The sequence below is a fragment of the Echinops telfairi genome, unplaced genomic scaffold (assembly GCF_000313985.2).
Source record: "Echinops telfairi isolate 266 unplaced genomic scaffold, ASM31398v2 ScPeMD7_7467;HRSCAF=8505_1, whole genome shotgun sequence".
Taxonomy (NCBI): Eukaryota; Metazoa; Chordata; class Mammalia; order Afrosoricida; family Tenrecidae; genus Echinops; species Echinops telfairi.
This window is the reverse complement of record NW_022111368.1, coordinates 18920111-18939465: the sequence shown is the minus strand read 5'-3', so window position 1 is coordinate 18939465 and position 19355 is coordinate 18920111. Positions and strand designations below refer to the sequence as shown.

Here is a 19355-nt window from a genome sequence, read left to right as displayed (position 1 = left end):
GAAGCACTCTGAAGGAAAGGAAAGCTGGGGGTTGGCAACAGTGTCAGCTGTTATGTTGTGTGCTGAGGGCCTTATATTATAGTGTGGTTTATAGGCACTACAATATGAAATAGGCACCGTTGTATTAACGCCATCTTGTAGATGCAAAGGTGGGCACAGAGACACCAAGTAACTGACCAAAGGTCACACAGGGAAAGACAGAGAGGCTGGATTTGAACCAGGCAGTTTGGGGTCTGAGCGCAGCATATACGTAGCCTATGAAACCGATGAAGAAGGAATAGAAAAAGACTAGGAATGCTCACGAGGGGCAGGAGACATATCTGGCATAGTTGGAGAAAGAAAGATAACTCTTAGAGAAGCAAGATCAGCTAATTTTTAGTCCACACAGCCAAGCCTCTGGACCGTTTGAAAGTTTACACTACACCGCAGTTGAGTTTCATTTCTTTTACACTTGGCACGCCGCTCCTGTTCTGAGGCCAAAAGATACGCCGGTGGAGCATGGTTTCAAGTAGCCCATGGGGCACATCCTTTATCTCCCTCAGGGCACGGCTTCATTCTGCACAAGATGGAAATCATCCCTCCGTCGTTACTTAATACCTAGCCACAGAGCCGGCTGGGGCAGCCTCAGATATATTGCCTTTCCCAGGAACTGGGTGACAGGAAACGTCAGACACTGCACTGGCTGTTGGGACTGTCCCATTGCAGACCCAGAGGAGCCCCTTTAGTGTATTGATACTTAATAACCACCGAGGAGAGTTGGGAGAAAGCCCTACAGAGTATAAGCCAAGGACGGGGGGAAAGAGAAACCAGGACTTGACTTGGCTTCCACAAAACTAGAAATCCTTATAGATACCCAAATGGCCACATGTTACAATAAACATAGTGACTCCCAGGATGACAATGTTCTAGTGGCTGTTTGGCAGGTGAGGAGATGGGAGATCTTTGTGAACATCCAGGACACTCCAGAGGTGTCCATCCATCATCCAGGTCTGACGAAGAATGTGTTGGGAAGGATAAGCCAGGCGTCACACAGTCAACTGCAAGTGCTAACTAGCACAAATGACCACTGGCCTCTGGGGAGCCCCAATGGGTCAGCCAAGTCGAGGTGTTCCTTCCTCATGCAAGTGCCTCTCCCAATTAAAGACAGACAAAAACACCCCAAACCAAACATCTGTCCCATCCCCTAAAAAAGGCCATACTACGCCAGGGAATTCAGTGTATTTATACGTCCATTTCCTAGACACCGGTTCCCACTCCCTCACTCACACACAGTCATTCAGCAAATATTTACAGAGCAGCCACCATCACACGTTTGCCACGAAGAGGCGAACAGATGGGAGTCAGAGAGCCTGGCCCGTCAGGGCTGGGAGGAAGGAGAGGTAGAGGGGGATAAGGATGTAGAACATAGAAGATGTGTTTGGGATTCTAAATGCCTTGAAGTGGCATTATCCAGGTGCTCTGGAACTAAGCGAGGGAAGAGAGCAAATCCCTTGGAGGTAAAACGGGCTCAGGAAGGCTTCTGAAAGGGGTTCAGCCCATCTTGGAGTGGGGGAGACAGGGCTTGGAAGATAGCCTTTCAGGAGGTAGGTGAGAAGAAGGGCATCGGCTCTAGTCATGCAAAGCAGCCCCCTGATATTGGGGCAGCCGGAGAGGCCCAGCAGAAGGGCCTGAGCTCAGTTAGGCAGAGTGGGTCCCGCGAGACTTCGGCCAGGCACCTTGCAATCACAGCCGATGGGCTGCTTGCACTCCTCGCAGTTGTTGGCGTAGAGGGTCTCAAAGCAGTCCACGCAGTACGGGTTCTCCTCCTTCCAGATATACTTCCTGCCAAAGAGGGTTTCACTGCAGTGGTGGCAGTCAAAGCGCTCAGTCATCTTAACACTGGCTTTTCAACAACCTATCAGAGACAAGAAGAAAGACAACCCGGTTAGCACACAGCGGTGGCAAAGGCACGAACTGTCTGGCCACCTGTGAGTCTGCGAGTTATCGCCCTTACCCAGGGGCCTGCTCTTGCCACCGGCTGAATACTTTTAAACTCAACCTTCACAAAGCCACCCCTTTTAGGGTCTGGGTCCTTGTATTCACCGGGGGCAGTTCTGGGTTTTAACGCGTGCCACCTCTTTTCCGAGCTTCAGTGCTGGGTGACCTGTGTCAACTACAGCTGTCTCCACTGTGGACAGCAGAACGCATTTCACCTGGAGAGCAGTTATCCTGTTAGGCTTGGTTTGTGTTTGGGGAGGGTGACAGGGCCTTTCTTGCCTTTCTCCAGGCCCCCAAAATAGAAAGGCAGAGACGAGGAACCTTATGCTCGCCTCGGCCCCAGGGAGAGTATCTGAGAGTAAGTACTCTGTTCTCCTTTGACCTTGAGACGACACTAGGAAGTGCAGCCTGCCCCTGCACAGGAGAAACCGCCTAGGTCTCCCAGATGAGAAAACCATTCTCCAGCTGCCCAGGTAGCAAGGGAACTGGATGCAGGGAAGGGCTTGGTTCCCAAGACCACGGATGAGCACTCAGTCAAAATGAAGGAAGCCCAATCCCTGGCGTCTCCAAGCAACACCTCGTGCTGTCCGAAGAGGAAGGAGCATGCGTGTCTGAGTCACTGCGGATCCCTGTCCTGCTGCATTTTCCCAGGATGAGTGTAACAGCACCTGTGAGCAGAGAGCTACAGGAGAGGGGGAGAGGGGAGAAAATGAGGGTCCTCTCCCCCATCCCCAACCTTCTTCACCCTCCGGGACCATTTCTATATAAAAAAGGGAGAATTATTCCAGAGAGGAAGTTGACTATGGGGGATGCCGACTGTGAAGAAATGCCTTCAGGACATTAAAAACTGATTTCTGAGATGGCGCTGTTCAATTAACTGAAAAGTGGGACGTTTCATATGTGGTATACGATGTAAGCGGATTTGCTACGGAGATGAGCAATGTTTCACAAGCTCTCATTAAACTTGGCTCAATTTTCAGTCATCTCTGATGAGGCTTCCTACTCTGGTAAAGATGTGTAGGAGTCCCACAAAGCTACAGGGGTGGTTCCACTCTGTCCCACAGGGACACCGTGAGTCACAGGTGACTCCATAGCATGAATGAAGGACCGTTACGTGGTGCCTTAACGGGTTAAGAGTTGGGTTGTGCGCCTCCAGGTCATCAGTTTGAAGCACCAGCAACTCTGCAAGAGAAAGATGAGTCAATTCCCCTAAGGATTTATAGCCTCAGGAACCCAGAGAGGCGGCTCTATGGGACCCTACTGGGTCACTGGAATCGAGTTGATGGTTTGGAGAAGAACATGTAAGGTTGGTGACCTAGCCATTTTAGGTGTTGAACTGTGAACCACAAGGCTGGAAGTTCAATCCCACCAGCCTTTCCAAGGGAGAATGATACCGCTGGCTGCTCTGAAGATTTACAGTCTTGGAAATCCTCTTTAGGATTGTTATAAGTCAGAATCATTCGGATGACAGTGGGCAACCTAAAGGTTGGTGGTTCAAATCCATCCAGTGGCCCCACAGAAGAAAAGCCTGGCTTTCTCCTATGAAGATTATGGCCACGAAATCCTCTGGTGCAGCTTGACTCTCCAGCACATGCAGTTGCCATGAGCCAGTACGGACTCAACAGCAACAGACATGGTTCTTCTTGTTTTGTTTTGAAGGCCACCGGCATGGTACCATGCAATACAAATAAAATACTGCTGTGTGAGTTATAAATCTATTGCTATCACGTCGATGCAAACTCACATCAATCCTACAGGGCAGAACAGAAATGCCTCCATCGGGTTTCCAAGGCTGTGAATCTTTAAAGACGCTAGCTACCATTTCAGCTTTCTCCCAGCAACAGGTTGGCTCAAACCCACAACCTTCTGCTTAACTACTGTACCACAGGTCTATTTCAGCACATTGGATAAACCAAAAATCGAAACTCTTTGCCATCGAGTTCATTCCAACTCAGAGTAGAAAGCCTTGCCTTCCTCCTGAGGAGTGGCTGGTGGTTTCAAACCGCTGACCTTGTGGTTAGCAGCCCAATGCTTAGTGTTCATTAATTCTGTACTTTTGAGTACAAGGTCCTGACAGTTACAAGCAATGAAAGGAACATCTCTCTTTCAAGCATGCATGCTGTATTATTTCTGTGTTTATAGCACAAGTTTCTTCCAAGAATATTAAATGTGCAGCTGGACACATGGGGCCCAATCTATCTTCTTAAATTGCTCTTCCCAGAGTCAAAGAAAACATTATCTGGACATTCTTGTGATACTATCACAAGATAAGTGTCTGGTAGAATTTGGATGATTACTCTGAAACCCAACATATAAATATCCTTTGTTGCAGCAGCTATCCTGGCAGAAGATTTAATATTTTCCTATAATCCCTTAGTTACTGGCCTTGAAAACCGTTGCTGTTTATTTTATCACAATTGACAGTTGTCCTTCCAACATATATATTTTTTCCAGCAAAGGCTGCCATTTGGCTGTGGAAGCTGGAGGGCTTAATGCCTATTCTGCTGACACAAATATGAGTAAGGATTTGAGAAGTTGAAATGAGAATGAAAGAAGATAGACAATAAATCTTAGAATTCAAAAAACTGGAAATAGGTCCCTGGGATTATGTAGGACAACCACCTCATTTTATGGGTGGAAAAAAATGAAGGTATATCAAATAACAAAAGAGAACTCACATGCACGTTTCCACATAGCCCTCTAACTTACATAAAATGAACTGGCCTCGTGGTTTCATATTGGGCTGTGAGCCACAAGGCCTGCAGTTCAAAACTACCAGCCGATCTACCAGAGAATGATGAGGCTTTCTATGAAGAATTGTAGTCTCTAAAACCCAGAGGGGAAATTCTACCCTGTCCTATAATTTGAAACCGCTTAGCCATTCTGCAGGACAAAGACCAGGCTTTCTACTCCCTTAGTTAGTCTTGGAAACCCACAAGGCAGTTCCACCCTGTCCTCTAGGGTCAGCTATGAGTCAGCATCGACTTGAGGGCAGTGAGTGGGTGACAACTTTAAATTAGAAAACAGGGTGTTCCAAGGAGTTCAGATAAGCACCACACCTGTTAAGGAAGGGAAGAGACTACAGACTGTGGCAATTATCTCTGGGTGGATCTGAACAGCACACCGTTTGGTCTCTAGCCCTTTAGACCACCCAGGGGCTACAGAAAGGGTGGAGACTGTGCTCTGCTCAGGGGTTGAACTGTGAGGAGATACCTCTCTCAGTGGTACAGATGCCATTTCTTTTTTTTTCCCCCCTAATCATTTTATCAGGGGCTCATACAACTCTTATCACAACCCATACATACATCAATTGTGTAAAGCGCATTTGTACATTCATTGCCCTCATCATTCTCAAAACATTTCCTCTCCACTTAAGCCCCCGGCATTAGGTCTTCATTTTTCCCCTTCCTCCCCGCCATTTCTAGAATGGAGTCTTACCATCATGGGCCTCTCTCCCCCTAGGATCTTTGTTTTCTCGAAGAAGGCATCACCGTTTTAATGAGCAGCAGATTTCTGCTGACATCACCAGATATGGTGCGTACCCAGCACCAAGCAGAAGCACAGCAGGATGTACTTTATCTGAGAAGGCCCGCTTACGTAAGATTTCCAAAAATCCCTTTGCGCACAAGCCTTTAAATCTCAGACTAAGTACAGCATGTGCTAATGCAAACTAACCAGAACCAATGCCACTGAGTCAATTCTGTCTCATAGTGAAGTCTCCCAGGCCGTCAATCTTTATGGGAGCGGAGAACCTCATCTTTCTCCCCCTGGATGTCTGCACGGTTTGAACCACCAACCTTTTAGGTAACTCCCTTTTATCACAAAGTTGAAAACACTAACCTGTACAGAGTACCTTTATTTAATTTCACAAACACATAATTTATGTATCCAATCGCAAGCCTCTTCATGATTGGAAAATCATATTTACAGGCATACGTCCTAACTCCCCTGTAATTTTGCAGTTTTAAGTATAAAATCCTTGATTATTCAGTCATCCAAGAAACATCGCCTGAGCCAGAACTATGGCCCAAGTGTAATATAAAAAGGTTGGAGGTAAAAAAATGAATCCAATAGGGGCCATTCCCTCAAAGAACTTCTAGTCGAGTGGGGAAGACAGATCTTTATGAAACAGAGTTTGGAGCAGTATGTTAAGGGTAAAAACAAAAACAAACAGACAAACTCAAACCCCGACCCATAGGCATAGGCTTGTGTTAGACTTGTTGCGTTCAATAAAGGACCTGCGCTAGAGTAAGTGTTAGCCAGTGGGGCTTCAGGCCAAAGGGGAAAGGTGAGCCAAAGTGGAACAAAACAAACCACTAGGGCAAGTGGGGCACCCTGAAGAGGAGAGTCACTCAAGCACCCAGTAGGCCGAAGTGGCACAAACCCAAATCCAAACCCACAGCCACTGAGTGGACTCCAACTCACAGTGACCCAATAGGACAGAGTCGATCAGGCCATGGGGCTTGTGAGGCTGTACACTTTTATGGACATACATTTCCAGCCCTTTCTCTCAACAGAGAGGCTTGTGGGGTCCAACTGCCAGCCTTTGAGTTGGCAGCCCAGTGCTGTCACCACTGGGTCACCAGGGATCCTTCAGGGGTGGCACAAGTCAAAAGGACAGTCAGAGACCACGGCAAGGAAAGCCTCGCATCCCTGCTTAGCCATCCATTCGAGCATCTCCTGTAAGCACCAGGCAGCCACCTGTTTCCAGCACAGGTTATCTTACGCAGCCTGCACAGTCATCGCAGAAAGAGGATCAAATGAAACAAAACATAACCAAATCCACTGCCGAATTCTGACTCAGAGGGACCAGGTGGTGTGAGGGGTTTTGCGTAAGGTTGCTAGTGAGAATCCACCCAGGGCGCCACAGAAGAAAGGCCTGGCAACCAATTTCCCTTCTAGTACCAAAGGAAGGGAAAAGCTGCTATGGAGCCCATGCCAACGAAGGGCGGCTCTGTGTATTGCAGAGCAGAACCGTGCCCCCTAGGATGTTCAGGACTGCAAACTTGAACGAGCAGATGGCCAGACCTGTCCTCCAAGGTGCCATGGGTTTGAGCTGCCAATCTGCTTCTCAAAACCAACAGAAGCCATTGTCATCGAGTCGATGTCACCTCAGTGAAGCTCTCCCATTGGCCTCCCAGGCTACGAATCAGTACAGAAACGTTCTCCCGCGAGGCAGTGGGTAGGTTCCAACTGGCAACCTTTGATTTAGCAGTGAAGCGCTCAGCCACCACGCCCACTGAGTTGATTCCAAGTCATAGTGACCCAGCAGGATGGAGTACAACTGTCCCAGAGGGTTCCCAAGCCTGTGCTTCTTCATGCAAACACAGTCGCAGATTTCCCCCAAGGAGCAACGGGTGGGTCTGAAGTGCCAATCTTGCAGCCAGCAGCCCAGTGCTTTCGCTTTGTGTCTAATTTCCTGTAAGAGCCCCGGTGGAGAAGGGGATTACCCACTCGTCTGCTCACCGCAAAGCCGGTGATTTAAATGCACCAGTAGCTCCGAGGCAGAAAGAGGAGGATCGCTACTCTAGTAAGATGCAGAGCCTTGGAAACCCATACGGGCAGTTCTGTTCTGTCCAAAAGGTAATTACGAGTCGGTACTGACTCAATGGCAATGGATTTGGCTTGGTTTTTAGAACTGATCATGTCAGCCAGTGGGAGAGTTAAGGTTTATTGTGCCAACCTGGCAGATGATAAACACATGTGGGATTAATTGAAGGGCAGAGAGATAATGACTCAGTGAGCCTCACCTGTCTCGTCTCTTGTTCTCTGGTGGTCGACCAGTTGCAGCTGCATTAGCCAGTTCCCTGCTTCACCCGGGAAGGCTGACTTCCTGGGAGACATCCCTGAGGAGAAGCCACATGGACCTACCCAGATGCAGCCCTGGGTGCTGGAGCAGCCGTGTAGAAACCCCTGCCAGTCCTGAGATGCTTACACACTCACTGATGTGGCATCATTGCATATATTTTGTGAGTTTGAGGAGGGCTTTGTAGATCAATGTTGGACATATGGGCTAATGTCAGACTTATGGGCTTGGGCTGGACTGGGTTGGGATGCTTAATGTACAATTACCCTTTATATAAAACTCTTTCTTATAAAACATGGGTGTTTATGAATTTTGCTTCTCTAGTCTACCCAGACTAACACAGCCAGGGATGCCTGCTTTAAGATGAAAAACAAACCAAACATTGGAATCCTTTACTCACGGTATCTCACAGGTTTCCGAGTGTAACTACTCAACTGGATTTTCTTGGCGGTGGGGCTATTAACTATAAGGTCAGCAAGTTTGAACCCAGCAGCTTCCTCCATGGTAGGAAGACGAAGCTTTCTACTCCTGTGAAGAGTGAGTCTTGGAAACTCACGAGGGCGCTTCTACCCTGTCCTGGAGGGCTGCTATGAGTCAGGATCAACTCGATGGCAGTGAGTTTGGTTCTGGGAAACTTTACAGAGGTAAATCACCAGGCCTTCCTCCTGTCCTGCCGCCAGTGGCCTGAAACTGCAACTGTTAGGTTTAGAAGCTGAGAGCAAATCATTTGAAAGTCCTATGGTCTACGGTTCTCATTGACATACCTGGGGTTGCCATGGAGATAAGAAGCCCCCCCCGCCCTTCCCCACCAAGGCCCCTCGCTCGCCATGAAATGTTTACTGACTTTGCTAGAAGGTTGGGGGAGACAACACAGAGAAGCAACAACTCTTTAAAAATCTGCCAGGGTTTCAGAACCCATTTTTGAATTGTTTATGAAAATCAAAATAGAACCCCTTTGGTGCTGAAAGGATTTTTCAGTCCGTCTCCGGACCTCAGTATCACACCCCCCCACCCCACCCCACACACACTTGACAGTTGATATAAACTTCTGGTCCATTAGCTGGCCCACAGGCATGATGGAAGGATCAAGGAAGTGCGTGGAAAGAGACAAGTAAGCACAAGCTGTGGCTACGGGCTCACTTCATTGACTCAAATCCAAATGACAGGGTCCTGGAATTCTTATCCTTTACCAGGGTTAACTCACTCTGATGTCAGTCCGCCTCTGTCTAAAGACTAGTCTTTCTTCTTCCATTTGTATCCTAGGCTCCAGGCCAGGCTAACTGCGGAATGAGGCAAGAACCAGGTGCAGCTCCTCAGAGGTGAGGACAGCCCGGAGAAGTCCTTGCTCCCCAGCATCCCATGAACCCGGTTTTTCCTCCGATGCAAGCAGGAATTTAGGGTACAATCGATGCATAGGGTTTGCTTACTTAAAACCAAAATAAAACAATACCAACAGAAGCCTCTGGGCTTCTAAATGGGAGAAAGATGAGGAACCTCGCCTCAGAAGCCCCAAGGGGCCACTCTAGTCCATCTTGTGTGACCGCTGTGAGTTAGATTGCACTTGATGGCAGTGAACAGACAGGCCACAGACAGGCTTACAAAAGAGGCCCCTCGATGGCACCAACAGCATTAAAGTGTCCAACTTCTAGCCCAAACACTGGGGGTCTGAGCCCCGTAGAGGCCCATTTGGAGAAAGGCCCATTAGGGTTGTGCTCTTGGAAGCCTTGGGAGCCCTCTGAGGCTCTTCTGCTTGGCACATGTGGGGCGGCCGTGAGTCAGGCCCACTCCACAGCAGCCAAGGCACCAACCACACGATCTGGTTTGGTTTGATCTTTACATGTTTAAAACCTCTAGACCAAAGTTTGTGTGTGTGTGTGTGTGGCGGAGGGGCGGGGGGGACATGGGTTATAAGAAGGAACAAAGAGGAGAAACATGAAAAAGGGGAGGAGGAAAAAGTAAAGCGGATAGAGGAGCCAGGCAGGAGGTAGGCAAGGCTGACAGCCGGCCTCCACTGGTCTGTCCTTCCCAGGTCTGAGGCCTGAAGGGACACACACTTCCTTGACGGCAGACTTGGGATTGGCCGAAGTCTCTGCTGAGCATCCTTTCTTTCTTTTTTAATCATTTTATTGGGGCTCGTACAACTCTCATCATAATCCATCCATCCATCCCTTGTGTCAAGCACATTTGTATATTTGTTGCCATCGTCATTCTCAAAACATTTGCTTTCTACTTGAGCCTTTCATATCAGCTCCTCATTTTCCCCTACCCCTACCCCCTCCTTCATGAACCCTTGATAATTTATAAATTATTATTCTGTCATGTCTTACACTGTCTGACATCTTCCTTCACCCGCTTTTCTGTTGTTCGTCCCCCAGGGAGGGGGTTATATGTAGATCCTTGTGATCAGTTCACTCTTTCTACCCCATCTTACCCTTACCCTCCTGGAATCACTACTCTCATTATTGGTCCTGAGGGGTTTATGTGTCCTAGAGTCCCTGTGTTTCCAGCTCTTATCTGTACCAGTGTACATCCTATGGTCTAACTGGATGTGTAACGTAGAATTGGGATCATGGTAGTGGGGGGTGGAGGGGTGGGGGAAGGAAACATTAAAGAACAAGAGGAAAGTTGTATGTTTCATCATTGCTACACTCCATCCTGACTGGCTCATCTCCCTGCAACCCTTCTGTAAGGGGATGTCCAGTTGCCTGCAGATGGGCTTTGTGTCTTCACTCCGCACTCCCCCTTGTTTTCAACGATGTGATGTTTTGTTCTTTGATGCCTGGTACCTGATCCTTTTGACACCTCGTGATCATGTAGGCTGGTGTGCTTCTTCCATGTGGGCTTTGTTGCTTCTGAGCTAGATGGCTGCTTGTTTACCTTCAAACCTTTAAGACCCAGATACTATATCTTTTGATAGCCGGGCACCATCAGCTTTCTTCACCGCATTTGCTTGTGCACCCACCTTGTCTTCAGCATCATGGAAGTGAGCATTCTTTCTTGATGCTCACTTTATTTCAGGACCTGCAAAGCTTTGCCACTGTCTCCTGCCCTTCCAAACCCTAAAGCTTTTCTCTACACCAGGGGTGGGGAACGTTGGACCCACAAAATCATCAATACCACACACCTCACCAAAGGGTAGCAGTTCCAGCCATCACAGCAGGGGTGAGTTCATAAAGGTTTGGCCTGTGAATGGTGTTATTATCCAAATGGCACTTGGCAGGGGGAGAAAGAAAAAGCTCCCCATCCCTGCTCTACACCTTTCTTTACGGGACTGCTACTGAGAGTCTGTGAGTGTTCCCAAGCCTGTTCCTGCACCTGGAGAAGAAGGGCAAACAAACGGGCCCTTCTGCAAAGTCATGCTGCCCCTTTAGAAGCCACTGGGGACATCCCTGCACTGCTCATCAACAATCAAGTAAAGCTTTTGGAAGCGAATTAAGAAAAGTGGTCAGCAGAGCATGTACACTTGTACAGATAGGAACTGGAAACACAGGGAATCCAGGACAGATGAATCCCTCAGGACCAGTGCTGAGAGTGGGATACCGGGAGGGTGGAGGGAAGGTGGGGTAAAAAGGGGGAACAAATTACAAGGATCTACATATAACTCCCTCCCTCGGGGATGGACAACAGAAAAGTGGGTGAATGGAGACATTGGGCAGTATAAGACATGACAAAATAATAATTTATAAATTATCAAGGGTGAGGGAGGGAGGGTGGATGGGGGAGGGAGGGGGAAAATGAGGAGCTGATACCAAGGGCTCAAGCAGAAAGCAAATGTCTTGAGAATGATGACAACAAATGTACAAATGTGCTTGACACAATGGATGGATGGATTGTGATAAGAGTTGTATGAGTTCCCAATAAAATGATTTAAAAAAAAAGAAAAGTGGTCCATTGTGTGGGGGTTTTGCAACAGCATGCATTCGCGCCTGACATCATACTATGGTGGCTGCTTCTGTCTGCACCACACTACATTCTCTACGATGGGGATCACGCTGTCCTGCCTGCAGGGAACAGTGTCGGCTGCTTCCTGCATACTCAGAGATGCTTGAACAAGGGAAAGGCTGAATGGGCAGAGGTAAATTACCCAGAAGACAAACATGTGGACTGAAAAACTAACATACACGAGGTAAATTTTATGGGCATAATTCTTCTGCAGAGTACACCCAAAATGCAATTTGGTCTGGCATCTGCTGCATCCATATGTCTAACATAACAGATCCCGAGTTTCATGACCACTCTTTCCCCTCTTCCAGTTAAATCACTATTTCCACGGAGGGCAGAACTTTTCTTATTGTGTTTGGACTCTAAATCTACTCCAAACTCAGCTGCAGAGTCTGAGGATCCCACGAAGCAAAAGCCAGCCAAGAGATGCTCCCAATGGTCCCAGGAAGAATGAGCCAGATCCTATGACATATTCTCCGGATAATTGTTCCAGGAAGTGCTGGGGGACCCAGCATGCCTATAAATCAAAAGAACTTCTACTCAAAGGCACGGACTCCTTCTCACAGAATGTCTCTCATGCAGAGACATTCATTCGGAAAATCGCCTGCCTCCACTTGTTCTCCTAAGAGGAGGAGGATGGACAGACAGCCCATCCTCAGTACTCTTCATTAGCCTGGGTCTAGACTTGTTCATCTTGCCTAGACAAACGGAAAATGTCTGGCCAAAAAGGAGTGGGCTGTTAGTTTTAAGTATATTTTCTACATACATATATAAGCACACACATCTATGTACATATGTAATTTCTAAACAATATCATCTAGGGTCGATTTGAAATGGATATTTTAAATTGTGGGCAAAACTATGATTGCCATTGTATGATGATGCTTATAGGGTAAATTAATGAGCACTTACTGAATACAGTATATTTATATAGAAAGGACAGAGATAAAACTGGCAACTTAAAAAAAACACTTTAATCTTAATTTTGTGTGTGACAGTTCTAAGACATGTTCGGGGCTTGAGTGCCTGGTAGGTGGGGTACCTGGTTCCATTCTCCTATGACCCCCACCAGACCCACTCTCTTCTTTGGGGACCACTACCTTCCCTGGGAGACTCTCCATCCTTGGTTCAACCTTGCTTCTTCATGGTGTCCTTTCTTCTTTCTTCCTTTAAAACAAAAACAACCCCAAAACAAACCCACCATTTGATTTGCTCTCTGGTCAGCGGAAAGCCGGGAGGGATACAGATACACATCTGTGCCTGAAGGCCTGAGCAGGAAGGGCTCTTCGAACCGGCCCTAGTTTCTCTGGCCTCCAGCTACTGAAACTACCTGTCTTTTGGATAATGAATATATAATGAAAAGAATTGGGAAAACAATAAAGGTCAAATTTCTGACATGAAGACCATTCTTAATAAAGAAGTAGTAAAGCATATTTTGATGTTTGGGGGACTTCTGATTCCATTCAATAGGAATGCATTCAGGTGCTGATATTTTCCATGGAGGAGCTGGGTGTTGGCAAGTTCTGAGAGTGGCTGCTATAACTACAATATCAGCAATTCACACCTACCAACAGCTGGGGGGTAGGGGGGGAGGCCTGGCCTGCGGCTCCTGGAGCCTAGGAAACCCTCTGAGGCAGTTCCACTTTGTCTTACAGGGTCACTCTGAGTGAGAATGGCTGCCTGGGCATACCACTCCAATGCTTCCCATGAAAGGCGGTTAGGCACTGGGACAGATAAAATACTCTGAAGGAGTGGGCTCTAGCTCCAAAGAATTTAAATCACCTTGATGATACTATTTCGTAATTTAATCTCAAAACATGTTAGCCCAGTCAGTGCAAGACAACTGTAATTATAGAGGTTGGAAAGGCAGGATGCCTGGCTTCATAAATCATCCCAGTGTGGGAACAGGGAGAGACTCCACCCTCCCACCCTACAGCGGCCGCTGCCTGCCTGCCTTGTGGGGTGTGAGCAAGTTACTCACCCCCTGGTTGTCTGTTTCAACACCTATGAAACAAAACCAGCTGTTTCAACTGTCTCCCCCAACGACAGAAGCCTGGTTACTGTGGACTCTTCTGCTGCCTGGTGCTCCATTCTCCTGTGTCCAACCCCCCTACCCCCGCAGATCCCCTCTCATCTTTGCGGACCACTAACTTCCCTGGGAGACTGCCTCCTCCATTCTTGGTTCAACTTTGCTTCTTCGTGGTGTCTTCTTTCTTCCCTTAAAAATTAAGCCCCCCCCAAAAACAAACCCACAATTTAATTTGCTTTCCTGTCAGTGGAAATCCCTGGGCAATACAGATCCACATCTCTGCCAAAGCCCTGAGCAGGAAGGCCACATTGGAATTGGGCACCAGGTTCTCTGGACTCCAGGTCACCATGGGTTTGTCAAGCTTGCCACCAGGGGTCACTCACTGTGCCCTTTGTTGCTATGTACACATAAGCAACCCATCTCTCGCCTGCATAGCATTTGGTTTCAGGTTGGACGTAAACACCTTCAGTTTTCAGTAGAGCTGGGTACTTGCTCTGATTCCCGTTAGGGTCAGCAAAAATGGCCTCGGACCATGGCCTTCCAGACAGATTTTCAAGTTCAGAACTCCGGTAACGCACAGGCGCCCAAACTCCACCAGCTGGAGTTTCACCCATGTCCACAGGCCCAGCTAGATCTTTCTTGGCGCTTCTTTAGTCCATTGAATTAATAAAACAGTAGCCAGCTGCTGTCAAGTCAGTGCCAACTTATAGCAGGTTGTGCTGCTCACTGTAAGGTCCGCAGTTCGAAAGGACCAGCTGCTCCGAGGGAGAAAGATGAGGCTTTCTGATTCTGTGAAGACTCAGTGCGTGCCACGTAGTCAGTGCTGCCCAGGGTCTTTCAGTGACTGATTTGTTCAGACACTGATTGCAGGGAGACACCATGGGGTGGACTCAAACCTGCCTTTCGGTTAGCAGCTGGGCACCCAGCGTCTCTAATATTAGGATTCTGTTATTATAGACTTGCACATCTTCTGGTTCATTTACTGACTGTGGCTAGTTCTTAGTGCTCAGGCAGGTTTATCATCAAATACCCACAGGCACTTTTACTTTCGACTGACAAAACAAATATGTATGGATTCAGGGATACTATTTGATATGAATTCCATTCACACATTAAAAACAACAGAAAGGCTGCTTCTCTTATCACCAGACACACCATTTTCTCAATTTGTATGAATTGCCTAAGGAGCCCTGCTGGTGCAGTGGTTCCGAGTTGGGCTACGATCTGCAAGGTCAGCCGTTTGAAACCACCAGCCACACCTCGGGAGAAAGATGCGGCTTTCTCCTCGGGTAACGAGTTGCAGGTCCGGAAGCCCACAGGGGGCAGTTCTGCTCTGTCCTATAGGGTGCCCGTGAGTCAGAACTGACTCGATGGCAGTGAGTTTTGGGGTCTTCTTTTTTCTTTGGCTGAAGGGAAAGCCTCAAATCAAAGCTGTAAAGAGTTGGATCATGAAGGCTAAGGACAAATGTGAAGCCACAAGATGTCCAAATTCAGACTGGACATGAGAACTATCCCACAAGACCTGTGCTGACGATGGAGTGAGTTGATAACATCCCCCGGCTCTTTGATTGGATCTGTAAGCTGGGAGTCACAGTTCACAACAAAAATCAAGACCACCAGTAGCACGGTGGCTAAAACCAAACCAAACAAAGACTTTTAAAAAAAAGTTTTAAAAAGGGTCCCTAAAGAAAGTTTTTTAAAAAGCAAAGGGGTCCCCTGTGGATGCAGTGGGTTACACGTTGGGCTGCTAACACCAAGGTGGGGGTTCCAACCCACCAACTTCTATGAAAAGATGAGGCTCTCTGCTTCCGTAAAGGGTGACAGTCTCGGAAACCCACGGGGGCAGTTCTACTCTGTCCTAGAGGGTCGCTGCGGGTCAGCATTGAGTCCATGGCCATGAATTTGCAGTTGGAGTCTTTCAAACACAGGAATGGGTGGAGAGAATGTGTAAGCAGACAGCATCGGTGCTGGGGAGCTGAAGTTGAGACATGCAGTTCAGGACAGAGGAAGTACATTTGACTCACCCCACAGTCAACAAGGCCAGTGAGTTTTCTGGAACGGCTCTTGGGACTTAGAGAAAGCCCATGAATTCTGTTCCAGATAGCAATCTTGAGGAAGTGACCTCTCAGTATAATGCCACGTGAGAGCGGGCACTTGATAAATGTGGCTTTGATAAAATTCTTATAATAAGAGAACACAGGAAATATCCAATACTTTAAGATTTTGTTCACTGAAGTGCAAAGACCTTTTTAATCTTGTGGTACTGAGTCAGAGGGGTTTAGCTGTTCCAGCCCTCACAGACACAAGAGGCAGCCCAGGCCAGAGGCAGGGCATGAAGGGAACTCAGGTCTCCCTACCGGTGTCCCATCTAATTATTTTTAATGTCCTATTGGGGGCTTTTGTCTGCTATTTACGTTTCTTTTAGCCCGGGAAGTGGGTTAGCAAACAATCTTGAGCCAAAGCAGAAAGCATAAGGTAGTTATTGGAATACACAGGCGTGCCCCCAGTAGAATTTCTCAGAACTCAAACTGACTGCAGTCAGTGCATTCTGATTCACAGCAATCCTATCGGACAGAGTAGAATGGACTCTGTTGGTTTCAAAGACTGTTAACTCTTTATGAGAGTAGAAAGCCCCATCTTTCTCATGTGGAGCTGCTGGTGGTTTTGAACTGATGACCTACCTTGAGGTTCGCAGCCCAACGCAGAACCTACTACGCCACCAGGCTCCTTCAGTAGAATTTAGTGGTTAAGAATTCAGGCTTCCCAAGCTAAGCTGCCTGGGTACTGCGGTGTATAGGCTAGGTAACCTCCAGCAAGTCGCTTACTTTCTTTATCTTTACAATTGCAGACATCAAATACATATTCAATGTTTATGATATGCAGGCTTTATAGTAATCCTGTTAAGAAAGACATCATCCTTATTCCTCCTTTCCAACGTAGGAAACGGAGGAAACCAAGAAATGGGCTGACTTGACACTGCCAGCCCAGCTCCAAGTTCACGTGTGTGCATGAACTATCTTAGCAGACCTGCTTTATGGAGTACTTGTGAGGATTACATGAGATTGTGAAGCTACGCGCCTATGACAATGACTGGCTCCCTGTAAGCCCATCGCTAGCCCTTGTTACTCGGTTGTTGTGTGAACACATTTTTAAGCATGCATTTTAAAGCATGGGGAAACCTAATTCTATCTGGAAATTGGTAAGCCTTCAGAGTTTGGGTTGATAGGCATGAAGCTGTTGGGATTGTGTTTGGTGATGAGCCTCAGTCCAACAAAAGCACCAGCTGCAAAGGAGAAAATAATCAAATGGGATCTTGTAAAAATTAAATACTTCTGTTCATCAAATAAGTTCATCCCAAAAAGGGAAATAACAATCTACATATAGATTGGGGGGGGAAACTTGGGGGGGACCATGTAATTTCCAAAAAATATAAAACCCTTTTCTACCTTAACAAAAAAGGCGAACAAGCCAATTGTGAAATGAGCAGAGCATTGGAGCATGCCTTTCACCAAAGAGGACATCCCTATGGCCAACAAACACAGAGAAACACTCAACACCATTGGCCATTAAATCAAAACCAAATCCACCGCCATAGCATCGTTTGCCATACAGTGACCCAAGAAAGGAGCTCTGGAGGCATCGTGGTTTCACGTTGGGCTGCTAATCACAAGGTCAGCAGTTTGAAACCACCAGCTGCTCTGAGAGAAAGATGAGGCTTTCTAGACCCAAAAAAGAGTTCGGGTCTTGGAAGCTCTCAGTGGCAGTTCTCCCCTGTGCTGTTGGGATGCGATGAGTCCGAATCGGCGTGATGACAGTGAGAGATCAACACATGCAAGGCTGTGAGTCTGTACGAGAGCAGGCAACCTTGTTTTCCGCTGGGGTTGAAAGGCGCACTGAGCAGTTCACCTGAAAGCGCCATCCAGAAACAGTAAATCAAGATTACGCGGAGATACTCTCTCGCCCACGTTAGAATGGAAATGATTCTTAAAAGAAGGAAAAGGGATAGGGTCTGGGAAGGCTGTAGAGAGCAGGAACCCTCACGCACGGCTTGCTGGTGGGCGTATGCACGGGGCAGCCCATTTAGAAAGGTTCCTCCAAAAGTTGAACACGGAGTTGAACACATGCCCTGATGCAGCAGTTTCACTCTTAGCTAGATCAATCCCAAGAGACTGGAGAAGTGAATGGACACATGGACACGCATGTCCGTAATAACCCAAAGGAGAAAACCACGGAAATACTCATCAACAGATGAATGGATAAACAACAAGGGGGTTGTATGTACAGTGGAATATTACTCCTCAGCTGTAAAGAGAAGGAAGTCCTGATGCATGTCCTAACATGGGTCAGCCGTGAAAACACTACCCTGCGGGAGTAGTCTCACAGGGACAAATACTGTATCAAGGATGTGCAATTAGCAAATGTGCATAGAAACACACAATTACTAGATGTTCCCGGGAAGAGGAAGGATGGGGAAAGAGGAAGTTTTTACTTGAGGGTACTGAGCTTCTGGTAAGGCGGTGGGATGATGTGGAACAAGGCTATCGAGAACGGTGCACAACATGAAAAATATAGAGATTGCAGAATTGGTGGAAGTCTGACTGCATATATTTTGAGCAAACAATCACAAAGATTTTCGGTTGAATTACAGCTGAAAAAACACAAAAAAAAGATACCATGCATCATCAAAGAGTTTTCTAGGAGTATGGGCCTCAAATGGGGCGTTGTTGTACTTCTAAAACTTGCCTTACATGTTTTCTGGCCTAAATCACCTCCACACTCTCCACTATAATAACATATTATTATATCAAACACAGAAGCAGAGCTGGCACTAAAAAGACGAGGCCCATTGGCACTGTGGTTTGTACCTACTTCTGTGGATTACAACCCCTATTTGAGAGTTGGGCAAGAGTGTGTCCACGCCCTGGAAAGCAGTTCTGAATATATACTTCATCTAACCCGAGCTGGGCGGATTACCCTTGAGACCCAAATGGGGATTTTTTTTTTAAGTAAATAGAGATGACTGAGTCTACATTTAAACAGCAGAAACATTGAACCCCCGCCCCCCCCCCTCCGCTTCCCAACCCCAGGACTAACGAGATCACCCATGAATGCTAAAGAAAAAAAGCGGAAAAACGCTTTTTGTCCGTTTAAAATAAGGCACGATGGACGATCCTTTCCAGCCTGGTGGCTCCGTGTCTTGATTTCCACCCGCACCAAGGCGCAAGCCCACTCTGGGTCTTACAAGAAAAGCGCCCTGACATCCCCGCGCGAACGGACCGCGGCGAACGCGCCGGGGCCGCCCCCGCGCTCGGGAAGCCCGGAGCCCCGGGGAGGGCGCGGGGCTACCTCCTCCCCGCCGCCGCGGCCGGGCCGGGACTCGGCCAGCCGCTCGGCGCCCGGTGGGGGACTCACCTCTGCAGGATGCGATCCTGCATGCAGGGGTCGGCGAGGTGGGCCCCCGCCCCACCCTGGGGGATCACCCCAACGGCTCCGCTCCCCTCTGCCTTCCCAAGCCTTTGTTAACGAAAGCCCCGCTGTACTCCCGCGCGGGTCGCAGGGGGCGAGCGCGGGGACTCACCGCACCCCGGCGGGCCGGTGTCT

At 47.8% G+C, this 19355-nt stretch overlaps 1 protein-coding gene across 2 annotated transcripts in view; it reads right to left on the bottom strand.

Moving 5' to 3' along the window:
• The window catches only part of FHL2 (four and a half LIM domains 2), an 86440-nt gene that overhangs the window by 29026 nt on the left and 38059 nt on the right, over nucleotides 1-19355 (bottom strand). For both annotated transcript variants that reach the window (XM_045283985.1, XM_004704332.3), the window contains exon 2: nucleotides 1716-1894. In XM_045283985.1, the coding sequence (XP_045139920.1) occupies nucleotides 1716-1871 (156 nt within the window). In that variant the 5' untranslated portion in view covers nucleotides 1872-1894. The remainder of the gene's footprint in view (nucleotides 1-1715; nucleotides 1895-19355) is intronic.